The sequence below is a fragment of the Mustela nigripes genome, chromosome 6, assembly GCF_022355385.1.
Source record: "Mustela nigripes isolate SB6536 chromosome 6, MUSNIG.SB6536, whole genome shotgun sequence".
In the NCBI taxonomy this organism is placed as follows: Eukaryota; Metazoa; Chordata; class Mammalia; order Carnivora; family Mustelidae; genus Mustela; species Mustela nigripes.
This window is the reverse complement of record NC_081562.1, coordinates 10,525,857-10,548,055: the sequence shown is the minus strand read 5'-3', so window position 1 is coordinate 10,548,055 and position 22,199 is coordinate 10,525,857. Positions and strand designations below refer to the sequence as shown.

The 22,199-nt window shown below is 52.5% G+C and overlaps 1 protein-coding gene across 1 annotated transcript in view; it reads left to right on the top strand.

The window, feature by feature from the left end:
- Positions 1 to 13,264: 13,264 nt before the first annotated feature.
- The window catches only part of CYTH4 (cytohesin 4), a 29,520-nt gene continuing 20,585 nt past the window's right edge, over positions 13,265 to 22,199 (top strand). The window contains exons 1-2 of the mRNA XM_059402074.1: positions 13,265 to 13,409; positions 21,620 to 21,702. Of these exons, the coding sequence (XP_059258057.1) occupies positions 13,391 to 13,409; positions 21,620 to 21,702 (102 nt within the window). The 5' untranslated portion in view covers positions 13,265 to 13,390. The remainder of the gene's footprint in view (positions 13,410 to 21,619; positions 21,703 to 22,199) is intronic.

Genomic DNA, 22,199 nt, shown 5'->3' with positions numbered 1-22,199 from the left:
CGCTGCAAGGTGGCGGCTGCGCCTCCCGGCCTCCCAGCCACGTGCCAAGTGGCAAGAAAGGGGAGGGGAAGGGGGCCCAAATGGCCTTCTCCTGAGAGAATTCCCTTCTGTTCAAGAAGGGATGCTCTCCCCAGGGATTCCTCCTTAGCCAGAATCACATGGCCACCTTGGCCACAAAGGACACTGGGAAATGATGTGGTTTTCCAGACTCTATCACAGAGAAAGGAAATTGGGAGACTTGAGGGAGTCAATCTTTAATATTTGTCACAACCATAAAAGGATTTCATTGGTTTATGTAGTCAAGGTGTCCAGGCTTCAGGTCTTGGTGCATCCAGAAGCTCATCCAGACTCCATCTTCTGCTCGCCATCTGCCCATTCACGTCCTGTCAGGATCCCTCTGGTGGCACCAGGAGCCCCAGGTTTGCATCATCCTCCCCGCTGGAAGTCGCAACTGAAAAGGAATCTCATTTTACTAGTTGTTCCAGCAAAAACCGCACGGTTGAATCACATTGGCCCTACCTTGGTCACTGGTCCCCTCTTGAACCAATCACCACAGTCAGAAGATGGAATGTTACGAGCTGGACATCCGTCTTGCCTTCCCCATCCAGTTCCTGGATCTAGGGATGGAGTCAACCTCATATATCCTGTGGACTGGAAGCGGAGGGGCGGCGGTTCCAAAAGACCTACCTCTGAATAAGGTAGAGCAGATGCCCCCATAAGCATCAATGACCAAGACCTCGAGCTCCCACCCTTGCCTTCCCCGACTAGTCTCGTCCTATCCTTCTACCTCTCCGACCTCATCTTCAGTTCTGGGTCCTTCTCGCAGCTTGGACCCCACAAGGCTGGTTTCTGTGGGGATCTGAACTTGACCATCCAAAGCTTCCATGAACAGGCACTTGCAGTCCTGTGACCTCACGGTCATCCTCATGTTTATGACCCCCAGATACATTTCCCCAACCTAGATCTTGCCATGGAGCTCCAGATCTGCTGAAGGAGCTAATTTTTACTATTTGCTGCAGCCATAAAATCACATGACATCAAAGTTCCCGTCCTACCCATGTTACATGGACAGTTCTGCGATATTCGATAGAGTCATAATGTCATGCAACCGGCACCACCCTTCGTCCCCAAAGCCCTTGCCATCTTGTCAGACTGGAACTCTGTCATGACACACTAACTTCTCACTCCCTCTTTCCCCAGTCCCTGGCACCCACCTTCCTATTTTCTGCCTCTGTGATTTTGACTAGTCTAAATACGTCATGTAAGTAGAATCATACGGTGTTGGTCGTTTTGTGGCTTCCTTCACTGAGCACCAAGAACTCAAGGTCCATCCATGTTGTAGCGTATGGCAGGATCTCCTTCCTTTTTAAGCCTGAATAATATTCCGGCGTGAGGAGGCTGCACATTTGCTTATCCATTCATTCATCTCTCAGGGGCATGGGGGTGGTTGGCGCATTTTAACTACCTTGGATATTGCTGTGGTGAACATGGGTGTACAGTTATCTCTCCAAGACCCCGCTTTCCATTCTTTGGGGTGGAGCCCCAGAAATGGAGTTGCCAAACCATCTGGTGATTCTATTTTCCATTACTGGAGGAGCCGCCATACTGTTTCCCACAGCAGCTCCACCATTTTACCTTCCTGCCAACAGTGCCCACAGGTTGCAATTTCTCCACATCCTTGCCAGCACTTGTTTTTGGTTTGTTTAATAAAAGTCATCCTAATGGGTGTGAGGTGGTATCTCATTGGAGTTTGGATCGGCCTCTCCCAGATTTGAGCGATGTTGAGCATTTCTGCACGTCCTCATTGGCCATTTGTAGGTCTTCTCTGGAGAAACCTCTATTCAAGTCCTTTGCCCATTTTTTAATCAGGCTGGGTTTTTGTTTGTTTTGTTTTGTTTGAGTAGGCGCTGTGCTGGGAGCCCAACATGGGGAATGAACTCACGACCCTAAGATCAGCCTTGAGATCGAGATCTGAACTGAGGGTGCCTGGGTGGCTCAGTGGGTTGGGCCGCTGCCTTCAGCTCAGGTCATGATCTCAGGGTGCTGGGATCGAGTCCCGCATCGGGCTCTCTGCTCAGCAGGGAGCCTGCTTCCTCCTCTCTCTCTCTCTGCCTGCCTCTCTGCCTACTTGTGATCTCTGTCTGTCAAATAAATAAATAAAATCTTTAAAAAAAAAAAAAGATCTGAACTGAGATCAAGAGTCAGACACTTAACCAACTAAGCTACCCAGGTGCCCCTGTTTGTTTGTTTTTTTAATTTTAGAAGTTTTGGGGGTTCTCTGTGTGTTCTGGGTGTTAATATCTTATCAGATATAAAATTTATAAATATTTTCTCACATGTGGGCTGTCCTTTTACTCTGTTGATGCTGGTTTTTTTTTTTTATTTTTAAATTTATTTATTTATTTGACAGACAGAAATCACAAGTAGGCAGAAAGGCAGGCAGAGAGAGAGGAAGGGAAGCAGGCTCCCTGCCGAGCAGAGAGCCCAACGTGGGGCTGGATCTCAGGACCCTGGAATCATGACCTGAGCCAAAGGCAGAGGCTTTAACCTGATGAGCTACCCAGGCACCCCTGGTGCTGGGTTTTGATGCAGAAAATTTTTAATTTTCAGAGCTCCCCCAGGATGGGCAGCCAGGATGCAAACTCAGGCCATGTGAATGCAGAATGCAAGTTCTTAACTACGGACAGATAGACAGATGGACAGGTGACGAAGGGATGGATGGTGGATGATGGAGGGAGGCTGGGAGGGGGAACAAAGGAATAGTCAGGGGGATTCCATGAGAGCCTTCTGGAACTCCAGCTACAACCCAGCCACACCCCACCTGCCCCCTCCCCCCAACACACCTGAGCGAGGGTGAGGTGTGGAACCCCATCACCTCAAGCACACAATCAAAGGGGAACTCAAAACAAGTTAAATAGTATTTTGTGATATTTGTATTAATCAGTCAAAACAATAAATCATGGTGGACAAAATACCCACCACTTAAATAAAGATAGGATCTAAACCAGCCTTTGTGTGACCTCACCCACCTCCCCTTGGTCAGGGCCCCACCTACCAACACCCTCCCCCCCCCACCGCCCCACCACTTCACCTCCGCGGCTGACCTGAGGCCAGCAATGGAGGGTCATGAGGGACAGATTGGAGAGAGAAAGGGAAGACAGGGTCAGGGTTGCTGGGCTCTGCTCAGCCTCCAGTCCTGGCCACAGTCACTGCCCAAAGACACCCCCACCACCACCATCCACCCCCCGCTCCCAACCCCCAAGGCCCAGGCTGTGGCTTCTCTGGGTGTCATCCTTGAAGCCACCACAGGGAGGAGCCCGCGAGCTGCCTTTGGTCTCTGGGTTTCCGAGGAAGGGGGCGACCAAAGGGACACCTATCATGCCACCCTGGGCCCCCTACCACACCCCCCAGCTGACTCCCAGTGCCCCACGGCTGGCCCAATGCCAGCTATCTTTAGTGTATTCTTCCATGAAACCCCTCACACCCATCCCCATAGGAAATGTCATTTCCTCCAGTTTTGTGGGAAAAGAAACCGAAGCCCAGAGAAGGAGAGAACAAGCATTCGAGCATGTCTAAGGGCTAAGGGAGCAAAAGTCCCATCTTGCAAAGTTGGAGATCAAGGCTGAGCATGACCAAGTGACCCAGCTCCCATCACGTGGCCAGGCGGGACAGAGCCAGTGAGGGAAGGCTGGCTTTGTCTGAGAGCAAGCCCCGTGTTCTTTCTGTGCCCTCATGCCCCCCACTGGGACCCCCACCTGCGAGGCCCCAAGTCTTGGCCTCAAAACTCAGGTCCAAATAGAAGGCTCTAGCAAGTGGGAGTCAGGAGTCCTTTCTCTCCCCTCCCTCCAGGTGCTGACATTGGGTAAGGTGCGTCCCCTGTCTGTGCCAGGCCTGTCTCAGGACCCCCATAGACTTGGGGCCACACGGAGAAACCAGACGTGGCCTCCTCCCCAGCACACGGAGCCTGAGGAGCCGCTGAGGGAATAGAAAGGCAGTAGGAAAAAAGAATGAAAACAACCCTCAGAGTGCTCGGGCTCCCAGCCTCCCGCCCCCTGCCACGGTTTTCTCTTCATTGGGGGAGAGACCTCAGACACCCCTGACGACCTTCCAGCAAAATGTTCGGGGACTTGAGGGTCACGAGCTCACAAGCTGGGCTATTTCACCCAGCTTCTGGATAACTAACAGTTTCGATGAACAGAGTTGCCCTGCCCATATGGGGAGGGCCGACCTCAGAGCAAAGGTGAGGGTCCCAGCTCAACGCTGGAAACTGCTGGAAACGGCTGGAAACTGCTGATAGACTTCGCTCTCACTTTTTCCCAGAGCTGCGCTGGGAGGGAGCATTACCACCTGACACGGGTCAACAGTGGGGAAGACACTCTGACCCCAGCCTGCTGGGCAGCTGGCTGCCTTAGTTAGACGTCACTTGACTGCCGCTGGCCTTTGTCAGTCAGGGATCCACAGGCCCTTAGAGCTGATGTGAGATATCCCTGGCCCCCCCACCCCTACTATTATTCATTCAACAATGCCACCACAGGCCAATCAGACAGACCCAGTCTCATCCTTCAGGGCGTTCATGCTCCAGTGATGAAAACCAATTTTGAGCAAGCAGTTAAGGTGCTGGGTTCTAGGATTCTGGCAGAGTACACAGGAGCCATGTGCATTTGGGTTAGGACACAATGCCCAGAGAAAGCACAGTTTAAGCCAAAACCTAAAGCATAGGTAGCAGTTGGCCAGAGATGGGGAGGAGAAAGAGTAAGTCAGGTGGACGGAGTAGCATATACAAAGGTCCTGGGGCATGAGAACATGGGCTGATCAAGACAAAGGAGGATGGTCCCTAGTGCTGCAGCACAGGCCAGCGGGCAGCAATCGACTTCCAGAGGGTCTTGCCAGTCGTGTTGTGGAGTCTCAATGCCATCCGGAGGGTGGCAGGAAACCCCTGATGGTCTTTAAGCAGAAAAATAATGTGACCAGTTGGCTTTCAAAGCAGGTTGTCCCAGGCAGCTCCAGCACTACCCAGAGATGACACCAAAGTGGCAGGAAGTGTCAACAGATCATTTTGTTAAAGTCTATAATCACACTTTCGAGCAAAAAAAAAAGAGCCTCTGAGGTAGACTGAACATGCCGTAAGTTTAAATCCTCAAGTATCAGATTCCAATCTTTGAAGGACTGACAAAAACTCTAGAGAAGTGGCTTCCTAAATAACTCGAATTGCTGTCCCAGAAATATGACTCAGCTGTAACCACAAGAACACAAGTCAGAACCAAAGCTGGGCCGGTTGGCACAGCTGCGTGTTGGCACAGCCCCTCTGACCTTCTGTGTCTAAGTCTATAAATTAGATACTGGAGGTGCCCTTGGGCCAGGAGAATCTTCTGGCCTTTCCTGTTGGGCTGACCACCTCCCGCCCCAGGCCCTCCGCCCCTCCTGCCAGCGGCCCTTGACTCCAGTAGAGTTGCTCCTTCTTAAAAACACTCTGCCCACCGCCGCCCCCGCTCCTGGGCACCCTACCTTTTGATCTGTTCTCAACACCACAGCTCTCTGCCTCCACTTCCTCAGCTCCCCCTGCCTCACCACCTCCCACCCCGAGCTGCTAACGCACCCGACGCCCAGAGACCTTCACTTCCCCAACACCCACCGGAGGCACGGCTGACCACTTCTTCAAAGGCCCTCACCTCGGGGTCTCAGACCTGCTTGGTTTCCTCCCAGGCCTCCCCCTGCTCCCTCCTCCCCACCCCCACCCCGCACCCTGTCCCTGCAGTAGCATTTCCCTCCAGGACCCCCGTAGGCTAACACCTTGGTTACCACCAGCCGCCCCCTCCATCCCGCCTCCCTGGCTGGGGAAACCTGCTTCCCACCTGCAGCTGCAAATGCCAGATGCTCCGTTCCCCAGGATCCCTGGCCTCCAGGTGATAGCGGGGACCTGCCTGGGCCAAAGGGGACAAGCAGCAGAGCCCTGGTGGGTGTTGCCATCTGGCAACCGGGAGGGAAGCGGAGACGCTGCCCCCTGCTTGCCCCAGACCGTGGCCCCATCCCATCCCACAGCACGGACCCCGAGGTGCCCTGGAGGCTTCTGCTTCTTCCAGGCCCCACTCCAGTGAGCTTTCGAGGAGGTAGAGCCCGGGGCCACCTCCTGTGTGCACGTGACACGCACGTGTACATATGCTTGATGTGCAAATGCCTATTCCTGTCCCCAGCAGAAACTACAGTCCCAGCCCCAAACCCCTGCCGCCTGTGTTGGAAAGGGGAAGTGGGAGTCAGGGAGCCCCTAAGTGGAGGGTAGAGTCGGGGGAGGGGGAGACCTGAGGCAGAACTAGGGCCTGGTATCCGGATTCCTCCCAATCCCACCCTTCTTCCCATCCCAAGCCTCTGAGCCTTTGTTCATGCTGTTCCTTCAACCTGGAACCCTTCCCACCTCCCACCTCCCCTGGAGAACACGCTCTGGCTTGACCTTCCATAGGATTTTTTCCTTTCTTTAACAGATATCCAAGACTCTGGACGGGCATCCCTGCTCCGGGAGGCCTCACTGAATGGGTCTGAATGAAGCCCCTGCAGCTCCAGCTTTGTCACTGAGGTTTGGCGGTGGCTGTTGAGTTTTCCGTCCCCAACACCCAGCGCTCAGGGTCACACTCAGGAAATCCTGGCCGCCTACTCAGTGTGCAAGGATGACTCTTACCTAACATCTCCCCTCCCCTCGAAATTCCACCCCGCGATCCCATGCTCAGACTCAAACATTTGGGGAGGTTCCACGTTCTCAGACAGCTGAGCTGGGGGGCACCGCTTGATACAGGCTGGTGCTTTATCCCAAATACACCTGTACTCTGAATCCTGCCCCACGACCCTTACACGTTTTGCTTTTGCAATCTCCTCCTCTGCCCAGAAGGAGGAGATGTTCTTATCTTCCCTTCGACTGTAAGGAAGCCGACTCGCAGGGTCAGGTCACGTGCCCCGGGCCACCTTGCTAGAGCTGGGATCTGAGTTCAAGCCTCAGACGAATATAGAAAATTCAAACCACCTTAAAGCCCACAACCGAGGGGCAATCTATCTGTTAACGTTTTGGTGAATATCTCCATCACGTGTTGGCAGCCAAGGCATCAAACAGGTAAGCCATGAGTCAGAGACACCCGTTGGGTTGGTTTTCACCTTGCTCTCCAGCTCAGCATTTTGTAAATTTTTTTTAAAGATTTTTTATTTATTTACTTGACAGACAGAGATCACAAGTAGGCAGAGAGGCAGGCAGAGAGGGAGGGAGAAGCAGGCTCCCTGCTGAGCAGAGAGTCCAATGCGGGGCTCTATCCCAGGACCCTGGGATCATGACCTGAGCCGAAGGCAGAGGCTTTAACCCACTGAGCCACCCAGGTGCCCCTTGTAAATTATTTTTTTTAAACTAATTGTTTATTAATATCACACTCAAATTTATAAATCCAGTGATCCTTGAAAAACAGAGATCTGGTTATCCCAGACTCTTATCTTTTCAAGGCAACAGTTGGCTCGTCCTAAGGACCAGCTGCCCACTTCATATGGGACAAACCTCTCCATTTTGCCACAAGCCCCACCATTTCCTGTTGTGCCCTCATTTCGCTTACCATCCTGCCCCATGTCAGGCTGACAACCTCTCTCTAGGCATCTACAAGAGCTAACATTTATCAAAAACCTACAACAGGCCAACCCACCTCTCAAACGCACTTGACATGGGTTAACTTCTTTCATTCTCAAAGTAATGATATGAAGTAGGCATTATTATTATGCCCATTTTGCAGATAAGGCAACTGGATTAATTGCCCAAGACCACAGTGAGAGCCAGGCAGCCTGGCCCCAGAGTCTGCCGCTGACCCCCGTTCTATCTGTAAACACTCCCACACTCAGCCCTAGGTTGTTCCATAGCAATTCGTATAGTCTAGGATCATCTGTATCATAAAAACAAGAGAAACTAAAAAGTCAAGACTTACCCCAGAAAATAGCAAGCGTGGACATTTGCTGCCTTTTCTATCCAGTTTTTCTTCCTTCAAGGAACTGCCCTTCTTCTGGCAGTTCTGGTGGGACTATCCCCCCTCTCACCTCCCTCCTTACCAGGAGGCTGAGCATGTGACCCAGTCCTGACCAATCATGGCATTCCTCCTATGATATTATAGGGATTGGTCCAGAGATGGGCATGTGACCTGGGTCTAGCCAATCAGAGACTTTCCTGGGATTTTTTTTTTTTTTTGTAAGATGTCTTTCCAAAGTCAAAGGTGATCTGATGTGAACCTGGCACTGTTTGTGGCTGGGCTGGCTGTCCTATGGACAAAACCCATCTTAGAAGGAAATAGCTCAGACAGAGCTGAGAATGAGAGAGAGAGAGGGGCGCAAGAGAATGAGAGAGAGAGAGAGAGACATCTTAAGTCTCTGATGTCTATATCTGCAAGGTCATCCACATCCCTGACTCTCCAGGAACTGAGCCAGTAAATCCCAGTTTAAGCTAGACTGAGTTACATTTACTGAAAACCAAAAGATGCTTGAATTCTACATCCTCATTATTCTCTCCAATGACTCACACAGGCCCATCATCAGGACTCAGCACAATTTATTAACTATTCAGTCCCTGATGAATGTTTGACTCTTCCCAAATTCCCCTGTCACCAATGGGTTGCTGGGAAAAGGCTTCATGGGCTCATCCTCTTCCATATGTGTGCAATTATCTCACTAGAGGAAACTTCCAGACATGATCTTGGACATCAAAGTGTATTCGGCTGCCCTTGACCTCAACCCCTGCCTTTGACATACTGAGCCATGGACCATTCCCCAGATTCAGCTTCCTCCTGTCCCTCTGTGCTACAGGCTCCCAGTAAGTCTTGCGGCCAAACCTGCAAGGAATGACAGGTCAGAGGGATATCAGGCATGTTTGGAAAGCTCCCTCCAAAGCCCCATGTGCAGCTGGGGTCTCACAGCCCAGATCTTCAATAGTCCCAAGATTCAGGGGTGTCCATCTGCCAGGCAGAGGCTCCCTCTAGTTCCAAGTCATGAGAAAGAATGAGAAATCAGAGAAAATTAAGAAAGGGAGGGACTTGAGAGATGATTCATCCCAGACACACACCCTACCCTCTACCTGCAATGTCCCATCCAGCCCAGATAACTCAACCATGTGCCCCATGTGGCCCAAGATTTTTGTCTGTCTTATGCCAATGCCAAGAACAGCATGTGGTATATAGTGGATGTATATATATCTACTGAATTGATGGATGGATGATGGAATCAATGGAAGGTTTACTGCAACTGTGCAGCCAGTTGTGGGTTCAAGGGCAGGTTCTGTCCCTTACTCTGTTAAGACCCTCTCTCTGCAGATCTCTTAACCCACATGTAAAGGAGGTCATTGATTTAGACCATCCCTAAGCTCTTTCCAGCTCTCTTGTTCTCAAGTTAGCTATCTCCAACAGGTGAGGAATTCTGAGCTTTGGGGCCACAGAAAGCAACACCTACATGGTTTTACTACAGTTGGATCCAAGTCCTGGACCTTTCCTACTTTTTGCCCGAAGGGTGGGCAAGTCATTAAACTTCTTTCCAAATGTTTGAAATGATGCTTGCCTAAGTTTAGAGTGAGAATGAAGTCAGACGATGCAGAATCTGAGCTTGCCTCTTCCTGGCTGTGTGATCTTGAGCAAGTAACTTAACCCCTCTGAACTCAGCTTCCACATATGTAAAACAGGGATAGTAATACACTTCATGGGGCTATGGAAAAGGTTCAATGAAAGGATGTGCAAGCACTTAGCACAGTGCCTGGCATGTAATGAGCTCTCCATTAAATGCTGGTGGTGGAGGTTGTCTAAAGACCTCCTAGATACCGTATCTGGAGACTGCTGTGTGTTGTCCCATAACCAACTATGGACGCCACATAGTTCACATGGAAGAAGCAGAGATCAGTTTCAGGGAAAACGGCTGACCTCAGGCCAGAAAGAGCCTCAGGCAGAAGGCTTTTAAAGAAGCTCTTCCCAGGGCGCCTGTGTGGCTCAGTGGGTTAACGCCTCTGCCTTTGGCTCAGGTCATGATCCCAGGGTCCTGGGATCAAGCCCTACATCCGGCTCTCTGCTTAGCAGGGAGCCTGCTTCCTCCTCTCTCTCTGCCTGCCTCTCCGCCTACTTGTGATCTCTGCCTGTCAAATAAATAAATAAAATCTTTAAAAAAGAAAAAGAAGAAGAAGTGGAAGTAGAAGAAGAAGAAGAAGAAGAAGCTCTTCCCATCTTCATCCTTCTTCCTACCCAAAATTCAGGCACAATGGCTGTAGATCAGGCAGCCACTTTGGGCCATAGGGAGACCTTGAGGATAAAAGCAAAAAGTTAGAGGGATCCTGGATCCCTGATTCCCAGAGTTCTATGAAAACAGTCCTATATTACCTGCCCCAGGCTTCCTTCTCATAAGAGATAAATATACCTCTAATTTCTTTAAACCACTATTTGGGTTTTCTCTTTCATATAAAGAAATACAATTTTATCTGCCCCCATTTTGCAGATGACCAAAAACAAACAAACAAACAAACAAACAAAAAACAAAAACAGGCTCAGGTGGGAGAAATTCACAGAGTTAGCCAGGGCTGACTTGGGATTTGAATCCAGGGCCTCATGGTTCCTCTTCTATTAAATCTACCAAACCCATTGCCACCCACAATGAGAGGGTCCTTCCTTCCCAGACTACTTGTACACAGCTGTTAACATGAACAGGGTTGGAGGGGCAGAGAATGGAGAGATGCAATCACAGAAGAATTCACAGAGAAAGTAGTGTTTGAGTCGAGTCTTAGAGAATGAGTTAGTCATAATAACTGAACCATTTGACCAGCCCTTCAGACAGAAAGGGAAGCCCCAGATGCCAGCCTGTGTCCCAAGGCAAGGTACATCCACTGGGGCTGGTGCAGCATTAGGACACATTTCAGGGGTCTCCAAGACCACCCTCAGTTTCAGTGATTCACCTGGAGGACTCACAAAACTCCACACAAAGTCTTACCTATAACTATGATCTATGACACCAAAAGGGTAGAAAGCAAACCCAGCAAAAGTGCCTGGGGTGAGGTCCGCAGGAAGCTAGCGTGAGGATCCAAGAAACCTCTTCCAATGGAGTCACACAGGAGACACTAAATCTCCAGTAGCAAAGCATGCAAATGCATGGGGGGTGCTGTCAACCCAGGAGGCTCAGAAGAAACTCAGCCTCCCAGGTGTTTACTGGGGGCTGGTCATGTAGGCACCCTCTGCCCAACATACATCCAACTTGCAGACTCCCAGAAGGAAAGCAGGTGTTTGCCATAACCCACAGTGTTTGCACAGTTTAGGTTCAGCGAGCCTCTCTCCTCAGGGAACAGCAGGAACCCTCCAGAAACCCAAGTTCCCAGACAGCAGCCAAAGGCCAAACTTGCAAGTGGGCCTTGTAATGGATCACAGTCCTGGTCCTGCTGTGTTAACTCTTCTACATGGGGAATGACACCTTCCTTCCCATTTCTGTTTTTGTTGTTGTTGTTGTTGTTGTTTTCCCATTTCTGTTTTTGAAGTGACCCAGGAAATGGGTTTTCATGTCTAGGACCCAGACATGGAAAGAAAAATAAAGTTTCCTATGGAGACCGTTTCAACAAGTTTCTTTAAGAATGACCTTGAGTTAGGCATGAGCCCAAGGGCAGTAGGGGGATTGGTTCCAACAGTCCTGAGAGCACAGGACTGGCGGGTCTGGTCCTGAGCAGGCCACTAATTCAAGTTCCAACTTGGTCAAGCATATCCAAAAATGAGCCTCGGTTTCCACCTCAATGAAATGAAGGCGTTAGATCTTACGTGTATCAGTGAGCTTTTGCTGCGTAACAAACCACCCCAAGAGTTGGCAGCTCAGAACAGCAAACGATTGTTATTTCTCACAGTGCTACAGCACAACCCTGAGGGCTGGGCTCCACTTAGCAGTCCTTCTCCCAGTGTTGGCCAGGCTCACTCATGAGGCTGCAGTCAGGACAGCTGGGCCATTCTCCACCTGGCCTCCCATCCTCCAGGAGCTAGCCCAGGCTGGTTCCCATGGCAGCCAGGCAGGCAGGTGGCCAGAGAGAGACCCAGCCCAGATTCAAGGGAAAGAGAAACAGATCCCACCCCGTGACCAGAAGAGTGTCACATGCGAAGTAGCCATGCAGAGGGGGGTGCACACAGGGAAGGATAGAAAGGGTGGCCAACTTCGGCATCAACCACACTGTCTCCCCTATGTTCTTTTTCATTCATTCATTCATCTGTTCATTCATTGCTCTTACCAGACACAGAGACATGGAGGTGACCTTGTCCTCATGGGACCTCCAGCCTCATAGGGAAACAGATGAATGAATCTATGGGTGCCACAAAGTTACACCATGTGAGCATTTATTTTCTAGAAAATTTCTTCACACAAACTTTGTTCCATCAAGAAATTGGATCAACCTGCCAGAAAAGGCACAAGATATAAAGTTGGGAATTTTAACCAGAAAGGAAAAGGAAACCAAAAAGGAAAGGAGACCATGCTCATGGAGTACCCACTCTGTCCCAAGTGTCTTATGCACAGTCTCTCCCACCATCTTTTCTATAACCCCGAGGTGAGGATTTTTATTCCCCCTTTACAGGGAAGTAAACTGAGGCTCATGACAGATAAGTAACCTTGCCCAAGTCCTCACTGGTCCCAAGTGGCCAAGCTGAGAGTCACACAGCTGAGTCTGGCCCCAAAGTCCATATGCTACAGTCGAACAGCTGCAAAGGAGCCTCAGATTTGACTTTGAGTTTCCTATCAGCCTGAGGGAAGAGGGAAAGTAAACCTACAGTCAGCTGGTCACTAGACAGGAAAAAGCCAGATGTGTCCTTGAAGGGAAGCAAAGCCCTTCCTAGCTCTGAATCCATTTTCCTTTTCTCAAGGGAGAGGAGACAAAAGAGAGCTTGTAGAATAGAATTTGGGGGGCCCAGCTGTCCAAAGGTGACCCTTCAGCTTCTATCTGGGGAGGTTGCTAAGTAAACAGCCCATTGTTCCCCTGGAGAAGACTGTGTCCCCCATCAGTCAGCAGCCACGATGTGCGCATGTGTGCGCACGTGTGTATGTGTGTGTGTGTGTGTTACTGTCTGTCTTTCTCACTTTCTCTTTTTATCCCCCAACCCCTCCCTTTGTTTGTCTCTGCTGTCTCTAAATCTCCCTTGCCCACACCCAAAAATGCAAAGAGTCCCAGCAACACGAAACTCAGCTGGTTTTAGGAAGTGCTGCTGCGTCAAGAGCCTACAGACCAGATCCTAGCAGACAGGACTGACTTCCTCCCCACGCGGCGCTGGGCGGGGCCTCCCGGAAGGGGCCTGCTGGTAGCCGAGGTGACACATCTCTGCCCGGCCAGCTCCAACGGCAGCTGGGTCAGCAGGCATCGGCAGCACGGGCCATCCCTCCCCAGGGCCTCAGAATGGACCTGTGCCATCCAGGTAAGCACCTGGGGCCAACCTCTCTGGGCCTCAGTTTCCTCTTCTGTAAGACGGGGACAATCGTGCCTGCTTTCACAGGATCCTGGAAGGAATCGATATAGAAACAGATCTAAGACAGGTGGGAAATTCAGAAGCAAGCCACAAATGTTTATGAGCTCAGGCTGGCTGCCTAGCTGTGCTCCAGGACCTGGGGATCGGGTGAACAAAGCGGGTCAGGTCCCTGCCCCCCTGAGCTCACGCTGTAGGGGGCAGACAGACAGTAAAGGTATTTATGGAATATGTCAGGAGGTGACAAGCAAGAGAAGGAAGAGCCAAGTAGGGGAAGGACAATGGGAGAAGGTGGTCGAGAAGGACAGGAGGACATAGCATTTGGGCAGAGACATGGAGGAAGGAAGGAGTGACCCATATGGGTTTCTGGGGAAGGAATATTCCAGGAAGGAACCGTCACTGCAAGAAAGATTGCTCAAGTTGCAGATGATGGCGTTGGTGACAATGGCTTTCTGGGCAGCACAAAGGCCTTGAAGCTCCTGTTTGGCCTTTAGGGATTGGGGGTAAGGACAGCCTTTGGGGAGGCTGAGACCACCATGTAGAGCGCCGCTGAAGGGGGCCTGGGGAGGAGCCGCAGAGAACCCTGGCTGAGACCCTCGCCAGTGAGCAGGACCGTGCGTCGGGGGGGAGGAGGAGAGGCACAGTCTGCACAGTCAGTCGGGGAGACGACAAGTGGTGCTGGGTTTCTGCAAGGCAGGGAGAAGGAACGGGACAAAGCGTCCGTGCCTGGTACCCCAGCACCGCCTGGAAGTCTGGAGGACGAGGGCTGCCAGGAGCTGCCCAGTCCGCGGGTTCAGAGGACATCTACCCTGTGAGCAACAGAACCATTTTTCTTCAAACAAAACCTAACAGAGCAGGGCCTGACCCCGCCCACTGGGCCTCCCACGGGCTCTGGGGAACACAGTGAGAGAACCACACATCCCTTTCAACAGTCCTTGGGCTTTGGGTGGCATGTGGCTCACAGACTGGACAGGCTCCTGGGCATATGTCTTAGGTTGCGCCTAGAAGATAAGCGGGGACACAGGGAGGAGGCGTGGGGCTCCAGGTCACTCAGCAGATAGGAGCCATCAGAGGCAGGGGGGTCACGCCCGCACACACGGCCTGTCCTCCCACCATTAGCACTTTGTTCTTTGGGGGCTTCACAGACTGAGATCCTTCAGAACGGGGACGGCTGTCTCTCTAAGGGGAAACGGAGGCTCCGGGACATGAACTGGAGGGGAGGGCTGACTTGCTCAAAGTCAGGCGGCCAGAGTGGGGACAGGACCCTGAGAGGAGACAGAGCCACCATTTAGCCTGGGCTGTGAGAGGCGGGAGGCCAGAAGCTGCTCTCTTGAGGCTGGCCCTGGGTGGGGAGTGGATTGAGTCAAGTCAGTGCAGGTGGCAGGCTGATGGGTGTGAGATCTCCGTGGACTGTTCGTTCATTCACTCATTGACACCATCAGCTGCCCTCCCGTGTGCAGGGCCTGTGCTGGGCAGTGCTAGAGACAGTGACCGGCCGTGGGGAAGCTGCTGATCCAGGATGTGGGGGACGTGGGGGACAGATCCTGCAGTTCAATGACCCAGGGCAGATGAGGAAGCGGCTCCTTCCACCTGGGAGGGGGTAGATCTGGGAAAACTTCCTGGAGGAGTCAGAGGGAGGGAAGGAAGGTCATCCCCCCTTACCCAGAGTGGGCCTTAATCAATGCCCCTCCACAGCCGGATGACTTCCCCTCGCCGAGCTCAGATTCATCATCTGTCAGTGGACACCGTCCCCACCCCGGCCTGAGCTGGGAAAGTGAATACGTAGGGATTGGGGGGTCAGCCCCACCCAGCTTGGGTCCCAGCTCTGCACCCACTTGCCGGCGGTTGTGATGGCCTTTTCCTTCTGTGGGCTCCAGTTCCCTGTCTGCACCATTGACAGCATGGTGGCCAAGGCCCCCCAGGACAGCTTCCCCCGCTGCCCTGTGTTCTGCCCAGAAGCAGATCAGTCCCCCTCCTGCAGGACCTGCTGGGAAGGTGAGAGGTTCAGGCAGCCCAAACCTCTACGTGACCAAAGACAGCATCTTTGGGCCAGTGCAAAGAGGCCCGGTGCAATTAAAAATAGACACAGCTTGGCTCGGGGGGGGGGGGGGGGTGGGGAGGAAACCACATGACACCCACAAAGCCTCGGGGGCCGGGCCGGGGAGCAGCGCCACCGGACACCCCCTTCTGCCCCGGTGCCCCTCACGCCGAGATTCTGAGAAGCCTCTGCCCTCGGGGGCCCCAGGATCGCACCCTCCTCGTGCCCTGGAAAGGGGAAGCAAGGCCAGCTGTCCTGGAAGCGAGTCTGCAAGCAGAACGATCTCTAAAAATATGATGGGAAAGAGGAAGGACAAAGGGGAAGTCGGGAGGAGCTGGGGAGCGGGTCGGGGTGGGCACCGGGGCATCCCCAGCTGGCCTAGGTGCGCGGGCGCAGAGGGCGGCCCCAGTCTGCAGCATGGGTGGGGCCCATCATCCACGGGCAGCCCTTGAGAGCTATGAAACTCAGAGCCAAGGGAGGAGCCAACAGAGGTCAGGTGATGGCTATGGTTTGCTTTATTACTACTGTTAGCAGATTGCACCTCCCGTGAGCGGCTCCAGTGTTTGAAACGCCAGCATCAGGGCTCTCGCTCTGTGCCCTTGTCACCCTCCCTGAAATATCTGTGCCCTCAGCTCTGAAATGCAGAGAAGTCCCCGCTTTGAAACACAGAGCTGAAGGGTTGGAAGGCCGGGTGCTTCCCCTGGCTGTTGGGACAGCACAGGCATCAGAGTCCTGTTGATTCTGACAGCACAGGGTCAGAATCCTGCCAGGAGGGAACAGGGGACGGAGAGAATCCAGGAGTTTGCCTGTCAAACCACAGAAGAGGCTCCGTGAGGAAAAAATGCCAAACACCCCCCGCCCCCCCCCTCAGGCCATCCCACCATCCCGAGAACTTTCCACCCACACCTGTGCCTCAGTTTCCCCAGCTCCAGGAAGTTGGCTGGTCTTCTGTCTCAGCCCTCCCAGAAGGGGAAAGAGGAACAAAGTGTGGGCATCTCTGAGCATCTGGCCTTCATTCTCGAACAAGTCGTCATGGTCAGCATTTCCAAGTCGGAACTGCCTGGGCTGGGGTCGGCTGGGGTTTTGATGATTTGCATGAAAATATCTGGCGTCAGAGGACCCAAATCAAGGCGTTGGCCTCAGAGTCCCTGCCAGGCCTGGGTGTGACCATCTTCCAGCTGTGTCTCCTCGAGCGGGTCACTGGACCTCTCTGAGCCCCAGGTGCCTCATCTATACAGTGAGAGCAGACAGACCTTCCTCCAGAGCTGTCATGGGGACCCAGTGGGATAGAGGATGCTGAGAGCCCAGAGCCCACAGGGCCTGGCACATAGTAGGTGCCCCCGCAGCATGCCGCCCCCCAACAGACGGCTCCCCTTGCTTATTGAGCAAGACCTCAGAGCGGTCCACACAGATCCCGGAACTGCTGTGGGGACAGGAGGAACAGACACCACACAGGAGGGCACCTGAGAGGGGAGAGGATGAGTGGGAACACAGGTTCGTGGGGAAGGCGCACATGGAAGCAAGCCAAGGACATCCAGGTCAGGGCCAGCGCAGTGTGAGCTGGGGATGGGGGCATGTGTGCGGGACTGGTGGGCCGGGGCCAGATTCTGGGTCTTCTCTCCAGGACACGGGGATGCTGTAGGAAACTGGATTGGAGGTGCAGAGCGGAGGCAGGGAGACACAAGGAGGTCCTGCCGTTATCCAGGGCGGAGCCTATGGTCTGTGTGGGGTCGGGTGGGGCCGTGGGAACAAAGGAGATGCACAGGGCGTGGGGGTGGGGAGACTTGAGGACCAGAGAAGGAGCTGTGTGTCAGCGTTCCTCCTGGGGTCCTGGCCTCTTCCAGGGGCTCTAAGGATTTAAAGGCATAATTTATACAGAGCTGCTGGCCTACAGTAGGTGTTTTGAACTGACGTTTAATGGGACGCTTGCTTTGTCCCCCGGTATAAGGGCCACCTCCCCACTCCTCTCTGGAAACTGGGGTCTCTAGGCCTGTGGAGCTCAGAGTTGCAAGGATGGAAAGGAAGACTCCCCGTGGGGGTCACCAAGAGGAGGGTACATGGAGTCACTCCTCCTCCTTGGGCCTGGATCCGTGTCAGTGACCTGTTGGGGACAGAGCACCTTCTAACGGTGCATCCAGGGGGAAAGTGCCCATCGGAGCAGAATGTCGGCTCCGAGCTGACACCTCAGCTGCACCTTCGAGAAGCCGCGCCACGGCTCCATCTGGCCGGCAGCTGCTGGTGGCGAAGTGTGGAGAGGACCAGCAGGCCCCGGGCCACACGCACCTCCCACACCTGCTTCACTGTAAAGAGCGTCCCTTGGTCCAGTGTGATGTTGGGCGGTACTCGGAATGAGTAGGCTGATTAAGCAGTCTGGAAGCCTCCAGAAAGGGGCCAGGACAGAGCATCTGTGGGAAGGAAGGGCCACTGCGTGACCAGGGCATGTGTGGCTTTCGGTCAAGACAGATCGCTGGCCTTTGAGAGTAGAAGGGATCTGACGTTATCAACCTGTCGTCAAGTTGCTGGTTGGCCTTCCCGGGAAACCATCGGGACATGCAGCAGTGGCAGGAGCTGGGGAAGCCTGGGTCCGTGGCTCTAGACGCAGCCTCTGCCCGGGCCCCATGGCAGCGTCACCCACGGACTGTTGTACCAGCGTGGGGTTGGCCTGTCAGAGACGAGCTGACGTCACTGGCCGATCATGCTGTCTGCTTGGTGGTGCAGGCTTTCTCCTGTGCTGGATGGTTGCCAGGGAGCATTAGTGTGTCTCACAAAAGTCCTCACCCTCGGGGAGCCTGGGTGGCTCAGTCCAGTGGCTCAGGTCATGATCTCAGGGTTGCGGGATCAAGTCCCACATTAGGCTCATACTCTGTGGGGAGTCTACTTGATGTTCCATCTCCCTCTCTCTGCCCTTCCATCCCCTACTTGCACTCTCTCTCTCAATCTCTCTATCTCTCAAATAAATACATAAAATCTTTAAAAAAAAATCCTCACCCTCCGTGTCCACTCCTAGGGGACCATCCAGTTCTCTTCCTCAGACCTCTCTGTTCCCAGTCTTCCAATCTTCCCTCTTTCCAGCCTCAGACCAAGCCATCCTCTCCTGGTCATTGTTAACCTTAAAAAATAAAACTGCCAGTTACTTAACCAGCAAAGATGGGTTTATTCCAGAATAATATAGAACTACAATCCAGGACAAGCGAGCTAGGGCCAAACCCTGGGTGAGTCTGCAGAACAAAGGACAGGAGGCTCTTTTATAGAGGAGAGGGGAGTTGGAAAATTAATCCCCAGTTACCTGGGAGCTCAAGAGAAGGTGGCTTTTCATCACTGAGTTGTAACTTTCTCATCCACTGGGTTGTTGCTAAGGGAAAAGAAGAGCCTCCTTCCTCCTGCTGGGAGAGTAAAGGAGGAGCTAAAATCTTTCCCAGTTGCAAGGTGTGTCTCCTCCAGTGGGGTCTGCAATTGAGGAGGGAGTGAGAGCTCCCCCTCTGGCCTCCTGACTCTAGTATAGATTTCCTCTTGGGAATTTGCACACCCTATATGCATGTGTATTCCTGCTTCGTGCCCCTGCTCTTTGCCCATGAAACCGATGACCAGGAGCCCTTCTACAGTTCTGCCCACTGGGAGGACTTCTCACACTGTCTCTCCGGAACACCTTTGAGCAGGGCTATATAGTTCAAGAGCTATCTAGTTTTTGTGTGTTCCCAAACACTAAGCCACCCATTCTGGAACCAAGTTCAGGTGTTTTGCTCCATTGCCAGAAAGATCACAAGGGACCCACCCAAGCAGACATAGTGTGAGCTGAGGGACCTGGTGCAACCACAGTGGGTGACACGGGGACCTGGGTGACCTGTCCATGGAGCTTACTGGAGCCCTCTGTTCACTGAAGGAACCACTTATGAAGGGCAGTCATTATCAATGTATTATTATCATATGTAATTGACCCAGCATTGTAGGACCCTTCCTTCCTGGAACCTTCTCCTCAGTCAGCAGAGTCTAAGTCTGAATACTGGTTCAGGTCCAGAAACTAGGCAAAAGGTCTTGGCTTTTTATGCAGTGACTGTCCCTTGGGAGGGGCATCTCCATTCGGCTGAGTTGGGCTCCTAGGGAGGAACTCAGCTGGGACAGCAACAGGATGTGCCCCCACCCCACCCCCGGCCACGGAGAAAATGGGTGCCTTAGTCCTGCAGGGGGGAGCAGATGGCACAATGTAGCACCCATTATACATGTGTTGGACACTTGCCCTATATTGACTACTTGCTTGGTGCCTCCCCATCCCAGTACCCAGTTGCCATCTCAAAGTTCAAGATGGCTGCTCAGTCAATGGGAGGGAGAGATAAGGAAAGGGAGCCCTTAATATTCTCTCTGCTTGCCAAACTATGGAAAGAGCCCAGATGTCCTTTGATAGATGAATGGATAAAGATGTGGGATATATATACAATGGAATATTACTCAGCCATTAAAAAAATGAAATCTTGCCATTTGCAATGATGTGGACAGAACTAGAGGGTGTTATGCTAGGCAAAATAAGTCCATCAGAAAAAGACGATTCTCATGATTTCACTCGTATGTGGAATTTAAGAAACAAAACAGAAGAGCACAGAGGAAGGGAGGGAAAAATAGAACAAGGTGAAACTAGAAAGGGAGATAAACCATAAGAAACTCTGAACCATAGGAAATAGGCTGAAGGTTGCTGGAGGGGAGGGGTTTGGGAGATGGGGTAACTGGGTGATGGGCATTAAGAAGGGCAAGTGATGTAATGAGCGCTGGGTGTTCTATGCAACTGATGAATCACTGAGCTCTACCTCTGAAACCAATCATACACAATATGTTCATTGAATTTTTTAAAAATTTAAAAATACTCTCTCTGCTTTCATTTGGGAGATCTAATGACTATCCTTGCAAAACCTTAAAGAAAGGTGACCCCCCCAAAAAGGAAAGAAAGAAAAAAAAAGAAAAGGAAAGAAAAAAAAGTGACCAGTTTCCCTGAAAGAGTCCGGGAGCTTATGGGCAGGAGGACAGGAAATAGCAACCCAGGGTGGAGGAGCTTCATGGGCAAAAGTGGGGAAGTAAGACTGAGAGACAGGTTGGGGACAGTGAGGAGCTGGCAGGCGGGACTGCCAGACTCTTACCGAGAATAGTGGGGAATAAGGCTGACGGGAGACGCCAGGACCAGGATGAGAACTTTCCTCTCTGAGTAATGAGGAGACTGTGGAGATTTTGACAAGGCAAGTGCTATGGATGGAACAGGACACACAACGTGTTGGGGGGGGGGGGTGCTGACACCGCTGTGGCACCTGGCACAGAACACCAGCACACATGCGTCTCCTTTCATTCATTTCCAGGTGAGGGGGAAGGAACTCAGGCTTTGTAGCCAGCCCAATCCAAGTCCCACTCTGGCTCAGCGGCTTGTCCCCATGGAATTGTGGCCAGGTCACCTCATCTCTCTGAGCCTCGGTGTCTAGAGCAAGGACTGTGAATTGTCCCCCAAAACCCAGTAGCCCCATCTTACATAGCAAGGGCATCAGGACCACCACACTAAAGACTCATTTCCCAGCTTCCCTTGTGACTAGGTGTGGTCATGTGACTGCTTCTGGCCAATAGCATGTGAGGCAAAAGGAAACCACTTCCTGGTTGCACAAATAGGTAAGGGGTTGAGTGATAAACCCGCGATACGGGAAAGGAGTAGTAAGTGAAAGTTCCGAGGAAGGACAAAGGTATTCGGCAAGTGTTCTGAGTACCTGCTATGTTTCGAGCTCTTTCTAGGGGCTGAGGATGCAACAATGAGCAAAATTCTTGACGTGTCTACTCTCCCGGTGCTGGGAGTATGAGCAGAACAGAAAACATGCAAATCAACAAAATGACTTCAGGGAGTCTGTACCAAGAGGGTACAAAGCTGGGTCGGAAGGGAAGGTGGAGTGTGTAGTCACTGCTTTAAGAGTGTGTAGTCAGGGAAGGCCTCCTGGAGGAGGTGACATCAGGGCTAAAGCCCTGAGTGACAAGGGCAAGCAAGCCAAGGGTTCCTGGAAGAAAGAGGGCCCTGGGGAAGCAAGAGTTAGCCTGTGTGGCTGAGCAGAGTGACGGAGGGTGTTGTGGTGAATGGGCCAGTGACCGCTGGTTCTTCTCTGTCCAGACCCAGCAGAGCTGAGCAGCGGGGAGACCCAGGAGCTGCAGCAGATCAAGTGGCACCGAAAGCAGCTTCTGGAAGACATCCAGGTGTGTGCATATTCACACTCACACACGTGCATGCACACGTCCACACACACGCTCGTGCTGACACACCCTCCAAGCCCACTTGCCCACGAGCAAACCCTCGCACACACTCACACACCTCCCCACTCACTCCTAACCTCAGCCTGATCAGACGGTGGGGCTGGACTCCAGCCCACGCGTGGCCTCCACCCTGGCCCCCAGGAGGGGGGCGACCAGAATCCCAGAGGGACTTCCCACTGCCAGTCCCCAGATGCCTGTACCCAGAGGGAGCCAGGAGCGTAGGAGAGGGAAGAGAAGACAGTCAGCTAAGCACTTACTGTGTGCCGTGCCCCAACCAGTGCTCTCCTACACTTCATGGGACCAAAGGCTCTACTCCCATCCATGTGGCACCCATCAGGCCTCATCTCCACGCTGAGCCTCAATTTCAGCCCCCCTAAAACTTAAATCATCTCATCAACGTAACACCAGTGTGTGCCCGGCACTCGCCAATGAACCAGTTG